Source organism: Diceros bicornis, chromosome 5, assembly GCF_020826845.1.
Source record: "Diceros bicornis minor isolate mBicDic1 chromosome 5, mDicBic1.mat.cur, whole genome shotgun sequence".
Classification (NCBI taxonomy): Eukaryota; Metazoa; Chordata; class Mammalia; order Perissodactyla; family Rhinocerotidae; genus Diceros; species Diceros bicornis.
The window spans coordinates 1,538,789-1,559,312 of NC_080744.1; the positions used below are offsets into that span (position 1 = coordinate 1,538,789).

General features: G+C 38.4%; 1 protein-coding gene across 1 annotated transcript in view; it reads right to left on the reverse strand.

Moving 5' to 3' along the window:
- Positions 1 to 630: 630 nt before the first annotated feature.
- The window catches only part of ATL1 (atlastin GTPase 1), a 66,270-nt gene continuing 46,376 nt past the window's right edge, over positions 631 to 20,524 (reverse strand). Inside the window, exons 7-14 of the mRNA XM_058540599.1 lie at positions 14,764 to 14,856; positions 13,255 to 13,393; positions 8,374 to 8,501; positions 7,025 to 7,081; positions 5,869 to 5,940; positions 4,293 to 4,724; positions 3,053 to 3,067; positions 631 to 1,225 (exon numbers count right to left, since the gene is read on the reverse strand). Of these exons, the coding sequence (XP_058396582.1) occupies positions 1,115 to 1,225; positions 3,053 to 3,067; positions 4,293 to 4,724; positions 5,869 to 5,940; positions 7,025 to 7,081; positions 8,374 to 8,501; positions 13,255 to 13,393; positions 14,764 to 14,856 (1,047 nt within the window). The 3' untranslated portion in view covers positions 631 to 1,114. The remainder of the gene's footprint in view (positions 1,226 to 3,052; positions 3,068 to 4,292; positions 4,725 to 5,868; positions 5,941 to 7,024; positions 7,082 to 8,373; positions 8,502 to 13,254; positions 13,394 to 14,763; positions 14,857 to 20,524) is intronic.

A 20,524-nucleotide genomic window follows, 5' to 3' on the forward strand; every position in this document is an offset into this window, starting at 1 on the left:
AGTCTTCGTCTTCATCCTTTCCTGTTACTCCTTACTTTCTTTTACCGTTTAATTAAGGCTTTGCCATTTCTAAGAAAGTTAGAAATTACCCTGTTTTAGAGCTCTCAGAGAAGAGGCATTACTTTATTACCACACTTTTTTTCTCTAAAAGGTATGCTCAATGAAATTCCACCAAAGATTTTAGTAATCAGAAATACAATATAGAATCACTGGTTTAAAAGAACTGGAAGGTACCTAAAAGGGATTAGCATGTGTTTCTTAAAATGGAAACCTAAATTTGTAATGGTGTCAACATCAAAGAAAATACATTTTGATTTTAAAAAGAGAGATAAAGCTTCATCATGCTGTATCAGCACCTCCCAAACATTTCCAAATTCAGTAAGCATGTTTTTAATCTTGAGAACCAGAGTAAACTTTAATAATAGTTCACATGTTAAAAGAATAAACCTATGAAGAATACATTTCTTTGTGTACCAAATGAAAAAATATACAATGCAGTGAAACTCAGTTACATATACAAAGTGATTTTTTGTGCATTTTTGATCAAGAAGGCTATATATTAAATCATAATATAAAAGAAGCAATATATAGTTTTTGATAAAGCAACTGAAAAGCTCTCTTAAATGTCTTTAAAAATAAGAGCTCATGGTGTATGTAAGATGATATAGATTGAATCAAGCCTGTTGAGTTATGATGCTGTGCTTTACCAGAAGACTGTGAAGTAATTAAAAAATTCTTCTGTAGAAATTAAATGAGGCATATCCAAACGTGGAGTGGTATTACTACATGGTTTAATTATAACCCAGTAGTCGAATTTAGTAAATTCAAGCAGAACACATGTACTGTCATCATAAATAGACAAATACTTTAAATTATAACAGCATATCTGAAGACAAAATCCAGGAACTGTACATGTTAACCAAACAGTATACCCATGCATATGCACATCTGCTTAGGAAACACTGACGGGAAAGCGCTGTCCCACTGTGCAGTCCTCAGAGGGCTCGGTATTTTACTCAGTTCTGATGGAAGCACTTGGAATGTTTGCGTGGAGACAAAAAACTGAATATTTAACTGACAATTGGTCATGCGCCTGTATTTTTAAAAATTTGGGTTAAATTTTCTTCTTTTCTGATTGTTCAGTAGATTCTGACTTTGGTGCAGGAAAAGCTTGATGATACAGGTGTCTGTGGGTTGCTGCTGCACTGTAAAGCTTGTATAAAGCCTAGAAATACAAGAGTCAAGATTATAAAACATTTTATTGAACACAACTATAAAATTTTTCCTTTTTAACATGCTAAATTTGGAATCTTTATACCATTAATCTATATAAGATCTAAATTAATAACTAATATGCTGGAACTCAGAAGCGTTTTTGACTTTCCAGCGTGTGTACGTGACTACCTTTGTGGACTGATCTCTGTGGCAATGTTGCATCCTCCGACCGCATTTCCTTCTACCTTGCACACCTCTTGGAGCAGAGCTTCCCAACCACATGCCCCAGGGCTGTGTTCAGAACGCACCTGGTGACTATTAGCAGTTTTAGAGGAAGTGTAGGAGCCCATGACTTCTGACTGCCAATGGCTACTTTATTACACTTAGCAAGACCACTGCTATAGGGGCTGCCTTATAGGTTTTTCAGAATGGGACCACTTTTATTCTCCATTATTTCCTGATACGGTCATGCAAATAAGTACACATTGCCCCTCTTCCTGCCACACTGGGATCCCTCACCTGAGCAGGCTCTCTTGCCTTGTTTCCATTAATTAGTTCACATCTTACAAAACCTTATTCGCAAACATTAGCAAAAAGCCTTTCCTCATTAAACTACCTCTGTGATTGTTCTTTGTGTTTGAATCAGGAATTTTTACATACTGCTTTATGTAAGTGTCCATAAATATTTTTATGTTCTTCCCCCGACCCCCAGTTAGTGTCTAAGATTCGTTCCCTTCTCTAACTTTCATATAATGAACACTCAGTTAACACTAACTTATATTTTTAAAAACTGGATATTCTTTAAATAGTAGTCAATGCTCAGGTAATTCCATCAATTTTTATCTTTTTGAATCTGTGTGGCTATTAAGTCTGAATGGTACCACTAATGAACGTGTGTTGGTGCAACACAGTACTGCCCTAGTTCTGTTATATTGCAATTCCAATACATTCAATTTAATCCCTGTTCTCTTAAAAAGCTTACATTTTTTTCTTAAGGTTTGATTTACAAAGTTGAAAATTGTTTTTACTTTTTTTAGTGAATTTGTTTTACTGAATTTTACATAAAATAATTCCTTATTGATTTGTGATATTAAATGTATCATTGGTATTTGATTAGAGGACACAGTCCAGTTACATGTGACAGCAGAAACTGAGGAAAAGACTTATGTGCTGTCTCTGTAGCTGCTGGAGATCAGTTTTGCTTCCTGAAGATAATGACCTAAAGGACTCCAGAGATAATTTTTCCTATGTAACAAGTGATCCCTTCCTGGAGGCTCAGACTCTTTCCTCAGATACGGAGTTTTGCACACGTGCTTGTGGGAGATGTGAACACCATTTACGGGTCAGGGCTGAGGTATGCCAAGAAAGTCACACTGTGCACAGGCCAGGAACCTACCCCAAGTGCTGTCACTCAAAAGCCAAAGTTGAAAACAGCTTTTAAAGGGGGTAGCTCCATTTAAATACTCTCGAGTAGTCAAGTTTCCTCAAGATTCATAACTGCTCCTTCCACTCTGCAGTAGAGCAGAATGCACAATGTCGGAGCTTAAGAATTTTGAGATTTTCTACACATTCAGAAAACAAAACAGATAAAATAGTCATGATGTTTATGATAATTCTTGTGTCTCATATGCAGATCAAATCATATGATGTCTGGAATAAAAATTATTTTAAAACCACGTTAAGAATTCACAATTAAAACTAAATGCTCGAAGAGCACAGGAGCCGTCGTCACCAAAGATTTTCTAATCCACACTGAGACATCCTTTAATGGCTCGTCAGTTTATAAAATAAAAATATTTACCAATATATAGCTCTTAATTTAAAAAATTTAACTTACCTCATTTGTACTTCCCTGTGGCAAAGGCAGTTTAAAAGGGAGAAAAGAAGTATATATCCAGCTTCATTAATAGCATTATGATAGTCAACTTTGTTTACAGTATTTATTTGTGAACATTTAGGAACAAATACTCCTGCAGATTTTTCAGTTTAGATTACATATTTTATGTGACTCTTCTGAAAAACCCAGTTCTACGTTCCTCATGGGTTTCAGCATCACGCTCTGGGAGGGCTTTGGGATTTACCTCAGACTGCCCCTCTTAAGTCTTTTGATGTTGAGGGGCTGAGACAGTGGCTCAGAGGGTCCAGTTTTTAATTCATTGTTTTCCCATAGTGCTACCATTTGTTTATCTCAACTGGATTCTTCAAAGCACACGATAAATCCATTAGTTACAATTCTGTCTTAAAGAGTAGCATCTACTCGTGACGCTGGGAGAATTGTAGTTGTTACTTGCTACCTGCAGACCATGAATGTTCAAAAGTCTTAACTCCAAAATTTTATGAAGAATCTCAACTTTAGCTTCACTCAATTCCCCTAAATTTTCATGAGGTAACTGAAAACACTTCCAGAATGACATAGTTAATTGATTATTGTGCTAGGTGTGTTTATAATTGTTTCCCCTGTCCATAATCAATTATTTGAACAAAGGACCGTGGTGACGCTGACTCCCTAGGTTGTTAATTGGACCATAAAGGGCAACTGACCCATGAGCAGCTGGTCCAGACGTTGACCTGGACTCATGAAATGGCCTGGTGCAAATGTCTAGTTCAAATAGAGACACTCTGAAGTCATCAGATACTGCCTTTAGGAGTTTATACTAAAAGAGACAGTCATACGACGACTTAACGATAGTGACTCTTAACCAAGCCAATGCTGGTCAGACGATAGGTTCTGAGTATGAAGTAATGTTAACACACAGTCGAGTCATAATGAGCTAAATAAAAACTTTTGTCACATTTCTTTTAACAGCTTTAACTTTTAAGATAAGAAAAAGTAAAAACACTGCCTAATCCATGTATGAAAAATAATTGAAACATTAACTGGAAAACAGTTGTGTAGGACTTCAAATACTGTATTCTACTTAGTTGTTTGTATCTGGCCATCTTGACAGAGTCTAAAGTTCTTGAAGACTGGGGCCCACATCACGTTCGTCTGTGTATTTCCAGTATCTAACCTAGTGTCGGGCACAGAGATGGCATTCACACTTGTGCTGCACTGAGTTGGAAACAAAGTGTCCTACCTGGTCCCACAAGGCTGCAGCCACCTGGTCTATCACGGCTCCCAGCTCCCGGTACTCCCCAGAGTACCGGATGTACGCCCAGGTGCACAGGGTGATGAGGGTCAGTCCCATGATCATGTTGCACAGGCTGGCTATGATGTCCAAACCGATGAATCCAGTCACTCCGGCAAGCACATACGTGATGAAGATGACAACAAACAGTGTGGCTGGGGTGCGTGCCGCATGGAAGATGTTTTTGCTGTCGTTGTGCTTGATGTACTGAATGTAGAGTTCATCGATTTCACTCTCCAACTGCTGCAGGTAACGCCGGCTAAACTCCTCCCCGCCCATCTTCTTCACACCCCGGAAAAGCTTCACAGACTCTTCCTTGAGCTCCAGATGTTTGCTCTGCAGGTCGTTAGGGGCCAGAAACGGTTTGTCACCACCGCAGATCTGTACCAGACAGAGGAGCACTGTTTACAATGCAGGGTAAAATCAGCCATGTGTCGACGTTTTTCACTTAGCTGGTTGAATTTGTTAGAGCACAACAACCAGAAGGAGCCTGCACAGACGTTTCCTCAGCCCACGTCGTCCCACCCTCATATCCACCAGGCGTAGATGTCCATGTCTGTCACACTCCCCTCCAAGTGGACTGGTCCTTTGTATCAACCGCTTACGTCCAAGTTCCTCTAGGAAGTTTATTCTAACTACACTGGAGTAGTTTTGACCAATGAAGTTTAATTTAAAACAATGAGCAATGCTGTAAAGCTCTCAACATTGTGAAAAACATTTTCTTTGGCAATTGCACTGATTTTTGTTTGAGCGGAGCCCATTCAGTATTTTCTTCAAGAGACGAAATGGAAGCATAGTAGATGTTCTCGGACTACATTTTTAATTTTTTCAAAAGTTACAAGGGAAATCTCAGTTACCCATACCATTCACTTTGGTTATTTGAGATTTAACTATATAAAGGATCCTCTCATTCTAATTACCCTTTAGTTATGTTGTAAACACCATTCCATATTCCATATTTCCCTTGATTCTAAGACTCCATCAATTTTGAATGTAATTTTGATTTTCTGACATTTTCAGGGGGAAAAACACCCTGTCGTATTAGTAGATGTACACGATAATTATTAGAGGCATCCTAATTCAGAATGTTAAAACAAAAAGAGGAAATACAGTATGTAGTAATATTGGTTTAATTTAAATAGGTTTAATTTCTTTTTTTTCCTAACAGGTTTTTATATTTAAGATAGAAATCCTGGAACTGTGGAATGTAGAGAGGTGTAGTGGAGAGGGTAGCATATGTTATTTTAGCCACTAGATTTTAAAAATAGTGGGAAGATCTAGCCAAAAAAAAAAAAGTGAATAAAAAATGTGTCTAATTATTATACAGATAACTCTTTTAAAATATGTCTCAAACTGTGCACACCGTCCGTGTCTTGGTTTTAGATGTTTTAGGAAGACAACAAATAGAATAAGTCGAAGCTACCTCTTCGCTGTGTAAAGCGTAACTTTAAGAAAAAAGAATGAGCTCGTGAAAGAAATACTGGTTTTATTTAAAACATCATTTAAAATATTATTTCATTCTTACCTCTTCCATTTTTCTGTTGTATGTATCCTTGGCAGTTGCCACGGCTGCTAAATTGTTAGCTTCTGCTGTGGCCTTTGGACAAAGTACAAAATACGATGTGAAAAGGAATTCGTATTTATTAAACTTCTACAGGCAGTTCCCACTTGTGAGGATCATGTGCAAGAACCCAAGGTTATCAAATAATTTGAAAGTGTTGAAATATTCCCACTACATTTTTAAAAATTAGTAAAATTAAAATTTCAAAATACATAAAACATACAAGTTTACTCAATAAACCATAGTTCTAAAATGAATTTTCATTTGGAAGATTTTTTCCTCTTAAAAAATATTTTTAAGCCTCTCACCAAATGTAGGGGGAAAAAAAAAATCTATAAATCCAAATGCATGAGAAATAATATATAGTACCTTTTATGTATACTAATATATATAAAAATAGATCTTAAGTTTAAGGACTAATACTGATGCAACAATGTATCACTGTAACAAAGAGGAACTATTAAGAACTTAAAGATGGCCGGCCCCGTGGCTTAGCAGTTAAGTGCGTGTGCTCCGCTGCTGGCGGCCCGGGTTTGGATCCCGGGTGCGCACCGACTCACCACTTCTGCGGCCATGCTGAGGCCGCGTCCCACATACAGCAACTAGAAGGATGTGCAGCTATGACATACAACTATCTACTGGGGCTTTGTTGGGGGGGGATAAATAAATAAAATCTCTAAAAAAAAAAAAAGAACTTAAAGAAATTTTAAAAGTAAATAAGGAAAAAGCAAGTTTCTCCTTTTTAAAATATTTATTTGTGGAGACCACTGGTTTAAAACCTGAACCTGCTCTCCTACTTCTCGTTACATGTGTGAATCTAAACCACAGAATGAGTCTATTCTCTAAACACATTTAGCACAAAGAGAATGAAAACTCTTGGGTATGAAGTGTTGGCATCCTAGCACGAGTGACGCGGCTCTATGTGTGTGAAAATGCTTATTTAGATGAACACAAACGGGGAGTTATTAGGGAAACAGTCTTCCAATAAATCATTCTATCCACTATTTTATTTGGTCATTTCTGACAGCCAGATTGGACCTTAGCACAGCACAAAGCCAAGGAGAGCTGAACTTCAGTGCCGGTGTGCTCTAAAACGTCAGGCCTCCTGAGGAGTCAATACCTGTAACATGGATTTGGGATGTGGTAATTCTTCACCTTGATAGATCTTTATATAAGCCTAAAAGAAAGAAAGAAAGAAAGAAAGAAAAAGACTGACGTTCAACTAATTCCATTCAATATTTCTCTAATTCTGTTAAATTGCATTCTACGGTCTAATGTCTTGACAGTTTCAGGAACTATTATCTCTTTCTCATACTTTAATTCTATTTTTCTTAGTTCCTTTTCTTTAATTCCCTTTTCCTGAAATGCCCTTTCCACACATCTCCACTTGCCAATTCCACTCTTCTTCAAGGCTTTCCTCTCACTGCCACCTCCTTTAAAGCTTCCTCAGATACCTCTGCTAGGGATGCCTCTAGCCTCTTTTTCAGTTACCCACAGGAATATGTTCCTGTTGATGTCACAGGCTCTACGGAGCAAACTTGTGTAAGTGTCCTGAGCCTCCTACTGAATTCTACACTCCTCCACAGTATTTCACACAGTAAGAATTCAAATTTTAGATAAATAACATGTCATTTATTGCTGAGAGTGATGAAGGTTAGGTAATCACATAGGAGGTATATGACTGCATTTTAAACGACAAAACATAAATTTTAAAAATTGATATTTTAGGGGCTGGCCCCGTGGTCTAATGGTTAAGTTTGGTGCACGCAGCTTTGACGGCCCAGGTTTGGTTCCCAGGCGTGGACCTACACCACTCATTGGTGGCCATATGCTGACCCACATGCAAAACAGAGGAAGACTGGCACAGATGCTAGCTCAGGGCCAATCTTCCTCAGCAAAAAAAAAATAAATAAATAAAAATTGATATTTTAGTCCTTGGAGCATCAATTCACAAATTAGATCAGTAATTGAAATTCTCTACTATATATGTGGGTTCGTAAAAAAGAGTGAGGTAAACAGGTAAATGCAAATTTAAAATAATTCCACTTCAAATTGGCTCTTGGTGCAGAGAGCAGAAAATGTGGAAGAATTTTCTCCAGTAGGAAGGTGAAGCATAGCCCCTTTGGGAAAATCTTCAAAATGATAACTGAGGACTACATAGCATGGAAACACCTCTTCCTCCCCTCCAAAAATAGACTTTTCCAACCCTTAGACACATTCATATTTCAAAATATATTTCCCTCAAGATAAAAGGGGACAGTAAAGTTACCTCAAAGAGCTTTCTCAAAAAATAATTTCAGAAAGCAAGCTCTTCTTGGGAGTCTAATAATTTTTTATCATTTTTATCGATTCCTCCTACCTTTGCCCCCATATTACAGAGTCTACAATTTTTGTGTGTCAAGTAGGAACTGCCTTCCAAAGCATGTCAAATCTCCATACTCACAAAGGCTCTAGAAACGAGAGTGATACCTTGAAGTACTCCACCAGACCTCGGCAGGTGATTTTGTTCCCATTGATCTCTTTAATATCTAGGTTCTCAGGACTAAGTAGCCAAGGAATGAGTATTTTCAAGTTTTTGATGAATTCATCATCTATTTCTACAAGTAAAAGCAAATTCATCATTATTTTAAATATCCTATCCAGTCCTCCATGCCATACAATAAAACATCCTTTGACTTCTCCATTTCTTCCCCAGTGGTAAAGCCATCACTCACTTTCCCAGCATCTAAACAACTCCTGAAACCCACTTTTCTCAGGGTGAATGATCCTCCTTGCCCAAACTGCTGCTGCTGGTCTGTCTTATCTCCTTCCAATTACACCTTTATCTTGTCTTCTACCTTTCTTGATATTGAACGTTATACAAATATTTCACACCCCATTCACATAACCATTCCACGTATTCTGATGCCTATAGGTTGTGTGTGGTTTTATATATATAGGCTCATAAATGGGGAAAAGGCAAGATATTTACTGGCTTATAAGATGTATTCTCTCCATAAAATGTATCCAAAAATTGCTCCATGTGTAGTGTGCCCACCTTATGAAAAGTGTATAGAACTGAGTGAGGTGTGGTATCTAGGACTCAAGTTCAAAAAGACAGTGACGACGATGCCACCTCTAGTGGTGAAACAGCAACACAAAGTAACATGGCAAGAAAAGGTCATGCCGGCCTCAGAGCTGGTGGATCAGTGGTAATCTGAGTTATTTACCTACCACGTTTGGTGCAATGGATTACACATAACCCGTGTTATAGCATTAGGTTCAAGCTTGACATTACAGATTTAGAAAAGTAGCACAGAAAATAGATCTTCAGAGAAGTCTTTTGAACACAGTGATAATTTCTTAAATCATTATTTCAAAACATATAGAAAAATACACATAATATATTTAAAAAGCAAGACATGTCGGAGACTTGGTATCTAAGGAAATGCAGTAATTGCCTACAATTTTTAAAAATCTGGATTTCAGAAGTCATTGAGTTTTCAGGCTTTGTGACCGGTGATTTCCAAGGTCTGAAGGATAAAGATTCAAACCTTATGACTGTGTTTACATTTCCCCTGCTTGTTATTAGAGCCCCAATATACACTAAAATACCAGTTAACGTAAGAATTCCTGTTTCTCTTCTCTTGTTTGCTGCTTTACGACACGTGTGAGCACAATGTTGGAGATCCTTCAGACTTATTTTGCTTCACGTTTTGTACAGCTTTGAAATTTCAGTGTCTAGGTTTTATGAGTACTTATATAGAAGTTTACTCAAATTTTATTCAAATTATTTTTCTGTTTGCATTGTACCAATTTTTACTAACTGCTTTGTATTATATATAGATTTATTCAAGTGTGTTTATTATTGTGGTTTGCTTTTTAGTTAAGGATCCACTGAGACACAACGCTGGTGTTTGTACTATGTCACCACCCTCCTGGGTTGTGTTGTTGTCTGCCATGTATCTGTGTTCACGGATGCCCAATACGTTTCTTTTTTACTATAGGATTTCATGCTTTTTTCAGCATTAGTAGGATATTACTACATATCTAGAATATATTAATTCTTCCTGAATTTCTGTATAAAACAAAAAGCTTTCTTCTTATAAAATCATTTTAAAATCACTTTCAAAACACGTACTTAACCTCCACCCCTGCCAAATTTCCTTATAAAACTGGAACGGAATAAGATACACCTGTGTATCTAATGCACCAGCAAGTGTGGTAATTATCATTAAAGTCACCAGCATCTAAGCACACATTTAGATCAAAAATGTGTTCTGAGGATGGCATTAGCCATAGTCTAACTTTGTTCTCACTGAGACCAATGCCAGGTATTCAGTTTTGGATTCAGAAAATATGAACACCATATTCATAACGTCACAAATGGTGAGCTAACAATGTCAGTTGAACACAATAAATACAGGATCCAGAGCACCTGCTGACCAGTTCTGATCAAGTATACCAGTGCAGAGGTATACCAGTCAGCTCTGGCAACTGTGCGTGTTCGACGAATATGTGTGGATGGATGGTCATTCAGGGGGCTGTGCTGTTTTTATCATTTCCTCAACAATTTTTTTCACAAGAGTAAAACTTTGCCAGGAATTCAGGAGCCAGGCCAAAGTGGTTATCTGTCACAATAATCGAGGACATGATCGTGCTTTATAAGAACTCCACAGGGCAGCTGCACCGGTGTGGCGCTGCTGTGAAAATTAACCAAGGAAGATATTTTCCCAGGATCACCTGCTCTGACAAGTCATTAGAAACACCTTTTTAAAAATAATTGCCTTGCAGTGGTGGGTGGCTATGCTTTCTGAAGTCTAACTGGAGCTGTTCTTTCCATAAACCACAACTACAATGAGGTTACCCGGCCTCTTCCTGCGGTCCTACAACACGGAACCACCCTCACAGAAAGGGAACTCCCAGTTCATCAGAAGACTGGATTTGCTATGCCGGGCAGGTATTCAGTAGGCACTTGGTAAGAAGTGATTGAACGTAGCATGAATGAATGTGATTCAGCACTTTTGATCCTTTGATTTCCCATCTGGGAAGCTATTAAACTAACAGCAATTAAATTTAATCATAGTATTGTAAGTTTTAAATAACAATGGAAATAGTAAGATAATTTTGGTACGGTGAGGGACCATGAACAAATAGTGATTATTACAATTATTACTATTGATAACGAGCTAGAAAGTTATTTCTACAAGTGTGTAAAAGAGCATGTGAGAAACTATCATCCAAAAGCAATTTTTGCACAATCGTTTCTTCAGAGACATTTCTTTCCCAGAGGCAACCACTCAGATGCCAGCACCCGGAGAACAGCACGGCCAGCGGACAAGACATCCGGGATAGAAATCACACCAAATTATAAGAATTGAGATGGGAGGGAAAAATAATGCAGACAGCAGACTTTCAAAACTGCCCAAGGAAACACTGAGGCAAAGGGGAACATGTTGGTGCACAGAGGGACTTAGCAGCAATCCTGTAAGCCCCGTTAAAATGGACTCTTGACGGGCAACTGAAGCTGCCGTCCTTTCTCTTTCTCTCAGGCTAACCACTCTGGTAAACTCCTAACATACAGGTAACTGTGAACCATTTGTGTGGGACAGTATCTGTTTGGACATGTGAGTAAAATTTGATGGAGAACAAATCTGTTAAAACGTTGGAGTCTATTTCTGCGCGATTTGTCTTAAACTCTCTCCCTGAGCTCTTTCATTGCAAAAATGTATGAGTTAATTTAAGAACTGAAGCTGTGTGCCACAGGAATGGAACAAGGCAGAGGACTTGCTTGCCCCCATAAAGGACTGTTGTTAAGGCCTGCCCCTCCTCTGCCTGTTTACAGCTCCCCAACTCCAGAGAAGAAAGAGAGGCCTGTGGAAGCCCTCTCTTTATGTGATGGATTCAAACACCCTGAAGCCATTGGGTGATTACACCGTATCCAGAGGTCTGTGTGCTCACTGGTGGGTGGGAATTCCTAAGTGACAGTGAAATTATAGGATCCTGGAACCCATGCCTTAATATGTGCCTACTGCTATCTGTTCTGTTGTTTAAAGGAAAGATAATTTAAAACATGCATAAAAATAATGCTGATTGGGCCGGCCCCGTGGCTTAGCGGTTAAGTGCGCGCGCTCCGCTACTGGCGGCCCGGGGTTCGGATCCCGGGAGTGCACCGGCGCACTGCTTCTCTGGCCATGCTGAGGCCGCGTCCCACATACAGCAACTAGAAGGATGTGCAGCTATGACATACAACTATCTACTGGGGCTTTGGGGGAAAAATAAATAAATAAATAAAAATTAAAAAAATAATAAAAATGCTGATTGATGATTGAGAAATTTGGGATTCTATTTATGATACTAAACTGCCATAGTTAAAATAAGGTATCTGGGAGTAAGCACCATGGAGACAGGGGGAAAAACAGGTTTGCTTTTCAAAAAAAGTTCCATAAAACTGGATACAAGTTATGCTGTCTTTTTTTAAAAGTAATTTTAAAGCCCTTTGAGAACAACTGTGCACAGAAGCTTGTTATGTCCCTCTCAGCAGCCCTGGCACAATGCAGAGAGGCCACAGGAAATGAGCGAGTGTCTGAAGGCAGTGTGCACTCCCTTCGAGGCTCACGAGTAACAGTCAGAACCGTCTCTGTGTTACCTTGTACTAATCACTGAGCCAACATCTAAAGACCTGGTGATCATCTGTTAGGGAAGATGAACTTCTATTCCCCAGACTCCTACCTCCAAGCCCCTCCCTTTTGTTTTAACAAGTTGAGCTGCTTTGGAATCTTAAACATCAGTCATGCCTCTGTTTAAGAGATAATTGCATACTATTAGGACATACCATTTGAAAAGCACACTAGTGCTTTTGGTTTTCTTAGAAACTGGTCCTCATCCAGAAGACGATTTCATTTTTAGTGAAGTTTTTAATAGTTTAAATTCTTTAGTAGCAGTTTTAAAGAACTTGAATTCAGTACTATGCAATATTTCTTTCAATCTCTAATTATATAACTTAACACAGCATTCCAGTAACAGAGACATCTATTTTTCCCCTTTAATGTAAATAAGGAAGATATTGAGGAGTATTTCTCAATGCACCGAGGTGAGCAGGAGCCCTGTGAGGGTGAGTGTACTGCCACCTGGTGACTGCAGGACTTAGCCTCCTGCCTCCGTTGCTCAGTCAGCACCCACAGAACCCCACAGTTCTCCAAGGAGCCACTGCAGCACCAGCCTGGGATTCCCAATTCTCCCTACAATTTCCAATCATCAGTCTCACATCAGGGGAGAAACGGAACTAGCAGCCATAAGCCCAGTGGATAAAATGACATTTTTATAATCAGACTAAGTGATGTAAACATATTCATTAAAAGACAGACAAACCTTTCAGTTTTCCATCAAAGTTTGGATTGGTAGCTACTTTTAAGCCAGGATGAGGTAGCAGAAAACAGGAAATTTTGGTGAAACAGGAATGGATGTGTTTTCGAACATTCTGTAGTTCTTCATGCTGGTTCCCTGAGACCTGCAGGAAATCACTCTGAAGTTTAAACTACTTTCAACATCAACTGAACTCCAAAAGAACTCTGTGGCATCTTATATTTGCTATGTCAGTGTGGTCCCACAATGATAAAAACAACACGACAGGGCTGACACTAAAGGAAGGATAAAGCCCTGGGTGAATGTGCCACACAGCCATATCTCAGTGCCAAGCACACATACAGCGTTACTATTGCAATTAACAAATACCCACTCTATGCTAACTCAGATGGGCCTTCCCACTTTCTAGTACAAATTAGTGGGGTTTTACTCTAGCCAGTTCCTACAAATTCAAATTTTAATTCAAAGTACTTACAGGAGACATGAATAGATATAAGATATTCGTACTTTCTTTTCAGGAGATACTCAAGACAGCCTCTTGCCATCTGGTAGGTTTACATTTAAATTCTAGAAAGGCATTTGAACAGCTGGGTGCTTATTTATGAGCTAAATCGCCCCTTTTGTCCCACACGTATTTGACAGTTAATAGTAATAGACAAACTACCCTAAAAGTAACTAGAAGCCTAAAAAGGTCAGCTCAGAAATCCTGATTATCAAGAAACTTTTTCTAATCTTGATTTTTTTTCTGATTCTCAATAGGTATTTTTGTGATAGCTGTTCAATGTAAACAATTCATTCAATATTGAACTATCATGACACAGAAAATGGAAAGTCTCTTAATTTCAACTTTTTGTGAACTACTAGCAAAATGTTTTAATAATGACTTTGGGGATTTCAAAATTAGACAGTTCTGGGGGCTGTCCTGGTGGCGCAGCGGTTAAGTGCATGCATTCCACTTCGGCGGCCCAGGGTTCCCAGGTTCGGATCCCAGGTGCACACCGACGCGCCGCTTGTCAAGCCATGCTGTGGCGGTGGCCCACATAAAGTAGAGGAAGATGGGCATGGATGTTAGCCCAGGGCCAATCTTCCTCAGCAACAAGAGGAGGATTGGCATCAGATGTTAGGTCAGGGCTGGTCTTCCTCACACACACAAAAAAATAAGACATTTCTGTTACATTGACTTTTAAACTTCTACTAAAACATGAATGCAGATATTTGCACTGTCAGCCTTCAACTGATTTAATTCTTCAAACTAAAAGTTTTATCTTTAGGAGTAAATCATTGTTTTATAGATATCTACAAAAGAACTCTATCTGTATCATAATTATTGATAATATTTAAAATTGTAACTCTGACAGCATTTTAGTAAATACCAATCTTAGTTTGTTCATAGAGATACTGTGAGAGTCGAAAGAGATCGTGGCTACTGAGCATCTATTCAGCAAATAATTCAACAAATATAATTCTAGATTACTAATATTGGTGAAATTTCATGCACCTAAATATCTAACAAACCTTGAGGCGTTTTTCCAAAAATTTGGAGCCACCGTCAGCTCCATATGAAAATTCATATGGGAAACTCCAGTCTCGAACAAGAAATATCAGACTCTGAGAAACAATAAGAAGAAAGGATTGATAAGGGGCCTCTAAATTGCCTCCCTCTGCTTTTTATTGAAACCAATTAAATGATGTTATTGTCACGTGAACAGCGTTCTTTACATCATGGAATTAAAAAGCAAGGGTAAAACCTTTGAAAGTTTCTGAGCAGTCTCTCTCCTGTGAGGTCATCCTACCTGTTTCCACTAAGTGTGAAAACCGATTCTAGTTACATAGTGCCATTCGGCCAGTTTGAGGGCATCTCTGGCTCTCATCACTTGGTGAGGTGCAGTCATTTGGCAGTTTTCACATTTTATTTGGGGAAAGTTTTCTTCTATCATCTCGTTAAATATTTTTCCTCTATTACATTTGTCCCATTCTCTTCTTCAGGGACTCTCCTTATGTGTCCCAGGTATGCAGAGGGGGAGGGATCCAGGTTTCGTGGGGCCTAAAGCTTATACAATCTGTAAGGGGGAGGGCTCGATAAGAAAAAGAATACAAAACTGGGCTTGAAAGTGAACATTTATGTAGAATTAGAAAAATAATAAATTACAAATTCAAAAAAGCTGACAAATATCACCAACACAAATCCAGAAATATAACTAACTAACTTTTGTAATACTTGTTTTTCCTAGTTTTTGACTGTAAATGCTTTGATCACTTCTTCCTATGACGATTTTGAAATATTGTCTGTTAGAAAGCAAATTCAGTCTTTCCTCTAGCAAAGCCAATGTTTTATTATAAAATTTTTTTACTAATACTTTTGAAATGTTTCAGCTTCACCACTTGTTTTGTGTCATGTCATGTCGATCTTCAGTCTCCTCGTCTGTCGGAGGGGATGACAGGGAGCCGCCTCACGGGACCACCAGCTGAGATGATAAACATAAGGCCTCCAGAACACCCCCTGGCACAGTTAGTGCCATGTTAGCTGTGTGACTGTGACTTGATGGCCACACAACATTTTAGTGCGTGGACAGACCGTGCTTTATTCTGCCACTCTCCTGCACGTTTTCACATTTTTCTACTATTCTAAGAAATGCACTGATAACCATCCTTGAAGCTGAATATTTGTTCACACCCAGGATTTTATCAGGAACTGTGTTTCCCAGGTTAGAGCAATCATTAGAATCATTTAGGAAGTTTTTAAAAGTACAGGATTCTTGGGCCCCACCTCAGACCTATTAACACCAAAGTAATGGTAGCTTTCATTTATTGAGTGCTTACTGTATGCCAACCACAATACCAGGAACCGTACACAGGATATTCCATGCATTCCTGCAACACCCCCAAGAGATAGGTTATAACTTATTATTCTTTTCAGAAGACATACACAAAATCACCTCCCCCCCACCTGACATTAAGTAACTTGCCCAAAGTCACACGGCCAGAGACGGAAGAGCTAGCATTTAAACTTGGGTCTGACTTCAAAATCCCTGCTGCACTGCCTAAAATGAAGCATAAAACAAGAGGTTTACTATCTGAGGGCTGATTAAAGCATGTTTTTATAAGTTAGATTAAGAGATACTTCAAATTTTAGTTTCTGAAAAAATGTAGGAAATTGAGAACAAACCAGAATGATTTTTATGAAATTAGCTATCTTTAAAGGATCTTTCTAAAAGTTTGTATCTTCTGAGTTTCTAAGTGAATCTTTATTTTAGTCCTGCCCATTAAAATCTGTTGCTATGTCTTTTCACCCTCTTTTAATCCACAGGTTCCTCCTCTATCCTTTTTAGTTGATTTGTTGAAGAACCTAGGAACTTGACCTGGTTTCCCACAACCCAGACCTTGCTGACTGCATATTCACGGGGCAGTTCACATGTTCCTCTGTCCTCTGGATTTCCTGCAGATTGGCAGCTGGATACAGAGACTTGATCTGACTCAGGGTTTATTTCTCTGGCAAGACTACAGCAGGCAGAGTGTTCTCTCATCGGGAGGCACACAGGATACGATTCTCTCTCCTTTGGTGAAGTTACGTCCTCTTTGCTGGTCTGAAGCTCATTCTTCAGCAGATTTCTCACTAAAGGCACATGGGACAATGTTCTTTGCATTCTTACATGATGATAACTTTGTACTCTTTATACTCGAAAGTCAGTCTTGCTGGATATCAATCCTTGGCTCACATCCTCTTTCCTTAAACAGGGACACTTAGTCTGCATTATGGATATTTCTTGTTTCACTAAGGTGGAGCCTCTCCTCTCTCTCTTTCTGTTTTGTGGACTGTTATGGGGAGAGGAGAGATTCTTGTGAAGACGAGAATTTAAAAATACCCATATCCACTACCTTTAAATAGTCCACTACCTTTAAATAGATGCCCATTTTTGTCAAAATAAAATATAATTTGTATTCAGAAAATTCTACCTAAAACACGTATTTTGAAAATAGAGCTAGGATGCAACTTTTGCAAAATAGAGGTTCATGAACCAGGATAAACGAAACCAAGTATGTGGATTTGGCTATCTTTTGCATTTTTCTTGGGAGGCTTTAGTCTTATTTCTTGGTCTTTTTCACTGGGCATCTTCCCAAGTCGACATAATGAGGACCATGTGTAGAGCAGGATCAAAAACAAAGTATTATTTTTTCAAATTAGCAATCTACACTCTCTCCATGTCTTAATAGTGTCAAATTCCCAACTTCTCTGCCTAACACTCCTATCCAGTAGTGTGCTGGTAAACTGGCTCTCCCACAACAACAACAAAATGCCTTCATTTGTAGCATTTGACAATTTCTGTGGTGTAAATATGCCCACCATGGCTGATTTCAAGCTACTAACAGTTTAATAATTGGCTTGTATAATTCCTGAACATTTACTAATTAGCTCTCTGAGCTGGCATGAGCCAGCCACAGGCCCCATCCCCTCCCAAGATAATTTGTATGCTTTCCATTTATCACGTATGGAATTCTATGAATCTCAGTCTTTATTTCAAAAGCCATAAGTTTTTCCACACTGCTGAATCTTGATATCTTCATACATACAGATAGAGATAGAAATCAAGAATACAAATTATCCTAATTTGTTGAGATAAAAATATTTGAAGTCATAAATACCTTTTTTAATGAATTAAATCCAGTCAGGCACTAGGGGAAATGATGGGCCTATGCTGTGCATATCCTAAAAATGATCATATTTTTTTTAAATCATGAAAAACATGATAACCTTTGTGAACTTCCCTTTGGAGACTACATCCTTTAAGAAATTATTCAAAAGGAGTGTTATAGCACTACTGTGAGTAATAACGAAAAACCGAAAAAAAAATCCCAATGCTCAACACCTGGAAATGGCATATTCATATGGTATCCCAATGCTCAACACCTGGAAATGGCATATTCATATGGTAATACACTACATAGCTATTAATATTACAAATATGTGGAATACATCAATACATGTGTTGATTATTTCAGCATAAAAAGCTTATATGAAATAATGTTATTTGAAATATAATGCTAAATTTATGTGCACATCCATTATAAATATGTGAAAATCCTCCCAGATTCCCAGGAAAAGACTAACTGTTCTAGAGCTATGTAGCCAGTAAATACCCAAACTGCTTTTTAACCTGTTTAATCAATCAATTTCAGTTCTAATTTCAGTTTCAGGTAACAAGTAAACACTAGAACTTGTTTTAAACTCATCTAAGTAACAACACACTTCAATTAACAGCCCACTGGAAGCCAACCAATCGGTGACAGCCTCAGACTTTAAAGTCCGTCAAGTGGTGGAAGACTCACACCAGAAAATTCACTGAGGTCGATGTCAACCCACTTCCACTTCTATAACCAACACAAAACACGCCTCTGTATTCAACCAAAACAATGTTCTAAAACTGACGCCAACCCATCCTTGCCTCTGTAAACCACGCAGCTCCAAAGCACACAAACCCCCAAACCCCACGTATAGTCATTAATTTGTTTTGCTCAGTGAGACTTTGCCTCACCAGCACAGCTCTTTTACTTAATTTTTTTACTTAATACATTCAGCTTTGGCTTTTGTATCAGATTTTGAGTGGTGGCCTCATCCTCTGACAGTTCTGGAAGTCCCACTGAGATCATTTTGAACACCCTCACTTGGCAGCATTCCCTGTGACCCTCAGACTAACAGGGGCATTCTCCTTGTCCCTCATTCCCAAATTCCATCTTTCAAATTTACTTCCAGGTGAATCTTCTCAACAATGATCTGATTTGAGTTCCAACTCGTTTCATTGAGCTCTTGTTGCTGATTAATTTGTTATCTTAGGATTTTTATTATAAAGACCCAATTGGTCTTACATAAGGTCAGTAGTTCTAAGTCTTTCTACAGGCTAATTCAACTTTTGATTTGGAAGTGCACTCATTTGATAAATCATTAGACCTAATTTTTATATAAGATTATTAGAACTTTTGGTTTGGAGGTGCATCATTCAGTAAATATTTTTGCCATTAATCTGTTTAGGCTTTTGCAGCTTGCTTTGCCTTCTTTTGTTTGACAATTGGTACAGAGTCTTGTGTCACATATTTTTGCTTTGTCTTGAATTGTCTTGTGTTGCTGAATGTACAGGGAAGTGCTCCATAAACAACAGATAGAGGCATAGGCCTAAGAAGTCCCCAGATCAATCAAGATGCCCCAAAGACTAAGGGTTGGAGGTCTGTTAAACTGGCAATCAATTTATGCAAAAGTAATTAGTCAAACTTTGCCTTGGGTGCCCTACAAAACTTTTAAGAGGACATTCTCGGTCTTGTCAATTTGCAAGTCGCTTTGTTTAGTCCTTACTACAGGATCAGTGATTGTCAGGTTACTGACTGTCCAGCACCGTCCTAACCTCTGCTTGCCTGAGGAACCAACACGCTCTCATGAGCACACACTTTCGACCAACTTTTTTGTTACAAGTTTGTATACATCAAAGCTGCAACCGCCTCCTGGAAGCATTTCTGCTTCCTATTTGTCTTGCACTATAATCCTAATTTTGCACTTAAGATAATAAATGACCCTTTTAAAAAAACACTTAGAATAACAGTGGCCATTATGGTGAACTTTGGACATGTAAAAATAAATAATTAACACAGTTAAGAGGAGCTTAACCATAAAAATTAAGAGAGAAAATATCAAACACTCATTAGTTACCTTAATTAGTAAACTGAGACCTCAAAACAAAACAATGCCCCTCCACTTGACTCTGACCTTCTCAAGCTTTCCCTCCTGTGTCTCGCTGAACTCAGTTTATCTTCACCTCTCACTGCACTCCTCCAATTCCTCTGCTCCTTCCCCTGGCCTCCTAAACAATTTCCTCAGAGATTTTTGCAGAAAAGGAGTGGTCACATTGCCCCAAACTACTTAAAATTGCTAGACCAGACGGCTGCTCTGTAGAAGCTGAATTTGAACTCTCATCTAGAACTGAGTTTTAAGGAATTTCTTTTAACCCAGGAAGATAGAAATTTGCTGCGGAATTCAGGATTTTCTTAGAAACTTACTGTCCTGAACCATCAGTTCTGTTCCAACTAGTTCACTTAATTGTTAGTCCCTCAGGTGGGGAAAAAAGTGGTTAAAAGCAGAAGGATAAGAAAAACCAGGAGAACATTTAAATAACCCAGCTCTTCATTAAAAAAATAATAATAATAAATTGTAAAATTTTAATAGACTTTAGAGGGCAAGAAAAATAGGCAAAACTCCACATAAGGCCATTTCAGAAGACTTTCTCTTAGAGAT